Below are 5,229 nucleotides of genomic sequence, written 5' to 3'. Positions count from 1 at the left end.
ATCTAATCCTAATCATGTTGAACACTGTCTAGAACAATTTTATCCACAGACTCCTGAACAGCATGTCTCACCCAGTACTAAGGTATTCTAAGGTGATGAGAAAAATCATATATAAATGTATATAAGGAGAGAAGAATTGTTCTTTCCTTTTAGTCTCCAGATTAAAAGAATAAATGCACTTCATGATAAACAGTGTCTCAAGTATATTATTTGTATTTCTAAGGACTGATTTAATCCAGCATCAGCGGTGTTTCAGACAACTGATAAGTTTAGCAAAATGATCTCATTCTATACACCTAAATAACTGTTAAATAGTACAGATTGAATTTCATAGTTTCTTTTTAAAGGAATCAGAAGAATACCTTTTTTAAAATGTGAATGTTTCACAGGTGTATCTTTTACCTCTTTTCCAACATGCCAGTGAAATGACAAAAATAATCTACAAAATGATCAGAGGTGAGTGAGATCACCTCATTTGACTAGGGATTTTTGTAATTTCTGGAAGGCACAAAGCAGTTAGGATTGTATTGAAGGTCAAAACAGAGCAGAGGAATCTGTAGAGGAGACATCTACAAGAGAAGACTGCAAGGAGATCTGAGTTTCTTGGAGGCCTCCAGCTATTCCATAGTCACCAAGCTAAATTAGGACTTGATAGGTGATTTACTCCACTCATATACTCATAACTTGACATCAAACTCCTCATTCAAAGAAAAATCCTTTCGGGAAAAGTCCTTAATGATGGTAGAAAAAATATATACATGATGCCTGTAGTTTCAGTTAATTTGGGGGTCATTACAATTTTTGAAAAAGCAAAAATCCGTATAATTGACAGGAAGCCATCTGAACAATGGAAACATTGTACAGCAATAACAACAAATTATGGACATATACAATAACAATGATTCTTTAGGGAGAAGAGTAAAAGCACCTGGACTGTGATCAATCCATTTCCTTTTCCTAAAATGTGGAGGGAATGCCTCAGAGGAACAAAATCAGATAGATGACCTGGTCTAATCTTGTGACCTGCACCTCCAGGAGTATAGATTAATCCTGTTTGTTGAAATACGTGTATCTTTAACCCAAACTTCTTAATTAGGAGGCTATTTTCAGATATTTTGTCATACTCTATCCCAGGACCCAATCTTATGTACAAGAAGAATTCACTTTAGGTATATGATATTTGGAATTCACATTAAAGAAGTTTAAAAAGTAAGCTGACATACAGCATCCACCCCAGGCCCAGTAATTTCTCTTGTCTCATTACCAGGTTAAAAAAGAGTGATACAAACTTACACATTCTATGTATTTGTGCTGTCTATCATTTTAATATTACAAATATTTCACTAATTCCTATTTAAGACCTCATATGTATAAGCTATTGTGCTACATACAAGAAAAGAGAGAAAGACATATAAATTGTAGTCTAAAAGAACTTATTATATAAGGCCAGGTGGGGCCAAGAAGTATAAATCAGCTGCTAAAAGGTTAAAATCAGTGAGCATTCCTAGTTTCTTTGCGATATTCTGGAAATACATCTTGGAAGTTGTAGCATGTGAGAGAGATATTGAAGAAATGATGCCATTTCAGTTTTAAATGAAGACGAAATATTTGAGTAGGGAAGGCACTCTATGGATAGACCTGTGTGAGCAAAAGCATGAACCTGAGAGAGAGAGGTTTGTCCAGAAGGCTTTCAGAAACTCAGTTTGAATATAACATAGGAGAATCGTGGAGGAAGAACTTTCCAGTTTGAACTAAGTTAAACTAAGGTTTTATTTGAAAGGACTTCAGATATTGTCAGAGTGAACAAATGCTGGATAGAGAATAGATAGATGGTTAGGTAGCATATTTATATATAATATAATCTGTATATATAGATACATTTCAATATATACAAATATTTGTACTTTTGTTTATATATCATATAATCTGCATACACATGAAAAAATAATTACAGTGCATCTGTATATCTACAACTCTAGATACATTCATCATGTTTGCTTACAATCTGGTAGTAATGACAGTCCTTTAAAAGTAATTGAAGAATGATATGGTCTAATTACAGTCCTGTTTCTAAAGGTTAATCTGACAGTTGTGTTTGGAAAGGAAGGAAATATTAGCAACATGGAGGAATCAATAACTAGAGTTTTACAGATCACAGACACTGATAATTTTGAAGGTGTGGACCTGAGTGGAATCAATAGGAGTGTGTGTGAAATTTCAGTGTTGAGAGAAGGGCGGGCATGGATCTGGAAATGTATCACTTATCATACTTAAATAATATGCAATGTGAGAAAAGCCAATTTTCAAGGACTTTTAAGACAGAAACTATCCAGATTTTTGCTCATTTTCATGTCTTTGCCACCAACACATTGGGAACTATGATATCATGCTATTGACATTATTTGAACTTTGATAATATACATTAAAAACCCTTTGAGGTTAACAACACATTTAAATAAATGTTATATACTACTGACTTCTTCAGCTTACAAACTTTTTTTTTTTAATTTTAGGAAGATTGAGACCATTTCCTTCCTATTCTCCAATTTCTCTTCTTCCCATACCCATCCCAACTTAGTCATTCAGTCTGAACTCTTAGCTTCCTGAATTAGTGAAGATTTTCAGTTACCCAGCAACAGACACAGCTAAAAAGGGCCTTAGAAGGCATTATAGATGGTGAAGTGAAGTGAAGTGGCTCAGTCGTGTCTGACTCTTTGCGACCCCATGGGCTGTAGCCTACCAGGCTCCTCTGTTCCTGGGACTTTCCAGGCAATAGTCCTAGAGTGGATTGCCATTTCCTTCTCCAGGGGATCTTCCCAACCCAGGGTTCGAACCCAGGTCTCCCGCATTGTAGACAGACGCTTTACCGTCTGAGCCACCAGGGAAGTCCTTTATAGACAGTAGAAGTAACTTACTTTTACCTCCTTATAGAAGCACACTGAGTTAAGAGCATCTCGTATGGTTTGGCCTGCCCTTCAGTGTTTTAACTCCCTTCACGTGGTTTTCATTACTTTCCTCTTCAGTTTATTTTTCTGTGTCATATGAGAATTGAATCCATATGAAGCAGGATCACCAGGGACCAAACAAAGTAGAATAAAACCTTGAATGATGTCTGGCAATATTCCTGGGGTTTACCTCTGTTCACTCAAACACAAAAATGCCCACTATGTGAAGTTAAATGTGATATGCGTCTCCAGGCTATAAGAATGTATTACTATCAAAGATCCCATCTCAAGTATTTTTCAGAGGTTTTAGTACTCGTGCGCTCATTTGCTCAGTAATATCCAACTCTTTGTGACCCCATGGACTCGCCCACCTCCTCTGTCCATGGAATTTTCCAGGCAAGAATACTGGAGCAGGTTGCCATTTCCTCCTCCAAGGGATCTTCCTGACCCAGAGATCCAAACCACATCTGCTATGTCTCCTGCACTGGCAGGCATATTCTTTTACCACTGTGTCACCTGGGAAACCCATATTTCAGTGCTTAATACATGTTTAATAAATCTACTTTAAAAACCACAATGAGGAATATACAAGCATGTAAAGTTTTTTTCATTTTAATTTATTTGGCTGTGCCATGCAGCCTGTAGTATGTTAGTTTCTAGACCAGGGATCAAACCCAGGCCATCAGCACTGATGATGTGTAGTCCTAAGCACTGGACAGCCAGGGAATTTCCCATTTTAAATTCTGCTTCACTTATTTTAGCATGATATGAACATTTGATTAAAAATTCCATCTCTTTTAATAAGGTATATAAATATCTTAAAGAATTTATTGAGTATTGAAATCTTGTCATTAAAATAATAGGGTAGTTATGAATGCAAACAAAATTGAACTCTAATCTACATAGTTTTGTGTTGTTTTCAAGGAGGAACACACATATTAGTATTGGATCTAAATATTTCTCTTTAACATTTTTGTCAGTGAATTTTTGACTTTCTTATTTCTCAGGCTGTAGATAATTGGGTTTAAGAAAGGAATTATGACAGTGTAAAATAGAGAGTCCATCATATCTCGATCATCTGCTCGTGTGGATCCAGGGCGCACATACATGAAAAGAAGACTCCCATAGTATAAGGAGACAGATAGGAGGTGGGCACCACAGGTGGAGAACGCTTTCCTTATGCCTTGTGCAGACTTCTTCCTTAAAATCGTAAAGAGAACTAGTGTATAAGAGACAAGAATAATAAGGATGGTGAACACTTGAATTGAACCAGAGAAAATAAATATCATCAGAACATTGACAGAAGGATCAGTACAAGAAATTTTAAACAACGGCATGATGTCACAATAAAATTGATGTATTATGTTAGAATTACAAAAGGTTAATCTGAATAAAAAACATGCATGAAGTAAGGTGTGAAGAAGGCCACCTGTAAGGGATGAAATTAACATTCGCATGCATAGTCTGTTAGTCATAATCGCTGGATAAAGTAATGGATTGCATATGGCTACATAACGATCATATGACATTGTTGCCAGCAGAAAACATTCTGTGGTTCCACTGACTCCAAAGGAAAAGAATTGCACTATGCATTCAGAGAGAGAGATCCTCTTGTTCTTGGTGAAGATGTTGACCAGCATCTTGGGGACCACTGTGCAGGATAACCAAGTATCCACACAGGCTAAACTCCCAAGGAAGAAGTACATGGGGGTGTGAAGGTGAGGGTCATTCCAGATGACAGCAATCAAACCCAGGTTCCCCATGATAGTGAAGATATATATAACCAAGAAGAGCACGAACAGAGGGATTTGCCATTCTGGTTGATATGTAAGTCCTGTGAGAACAAACTCTGTCAGCTGTGTTGCATTTTTTCTTTCCATATCCTTAATAGAAGGCCTCTGAAATCAAATATAGTGAATGTAAAAGGGATAGTCATCAATCATTTAAGAAAAAAACTTTGGTGAAAATAATTGAAATAAAACCATACACTAGCCTGAATGCCCTTTATTTTACTTACTCTTCTAAAATGCATGAAAAGTATTTAGAAAATTATTACATTAGAAAAATGCAACTATTTTATTTCAAAGTATGTACAATAATTAACAGGTATAGAAGAGGAGACATTAAGACATTATGCATCAAAAGTAAAGAGGTAGAGCTTCCCTAGTGATCCAGGTGTTAAGAATGTGCCTTGCAATGCAGGGGACATGGGTTTGATCCTTGGTCCAGGAAGATCCCACAGGCCATGGGGCAACTCAGCCCGTTCATGACAACTGCTGAGCCC

The 5,229-nt window shown here is 36.5% G+C and overlaps 1 protein-coding gene across 1 annotated transcript; it reads right to left on the bottom strand.

Annotated features, from left to right (window-relative positions):
* Positions 1–3,895: 3,895 nt before the first annotated feature.
* On the bottom strand, positions 3,896–4,861 carry LOC101106489 (olfactory receptor 5H2-like). Its single transcript, XM_012188434.3, has one exon. It carries the CDS (start codon positions 4,823–4,825, stop codon positions 3,896–3,898), a length of 930 nt encoding a protein of 309 aa, XP_012043824.1. The 5' UTR covers positions 4,826–4,861.
* Between the last annotated feature and the right edge of the window lie 368 nt (positions 4,862–5,229).

This window comes from Ovis aries, chromosome 1 (assembly GCF_016772045.2).
Source record: "Ovis aries strain OAR_USU_Benz2616 breed Rambouillet chromosome 1, ARS-UI_Ramb_v3.0, whole genome shotgun sequence".
NCBI lineage: Eukaryota > Metazoa > Chordata > Mammalia > Artiodactyla > Bovidae > Ovis > Ovis aries.
This window is presented reverse-complemented; position numbering and strand designations above follow the sequence as displayed.

What these genes read in the sequence shown, in the direction of transcription:
- LOC101106489 (XM_012188434.3), bottom strand. Translation starts at nt 4,825, where the DNA reads ATGGAAAGAAAAAATGCAACACAGCTGACAGAGTTTGTTCTCACAGGA.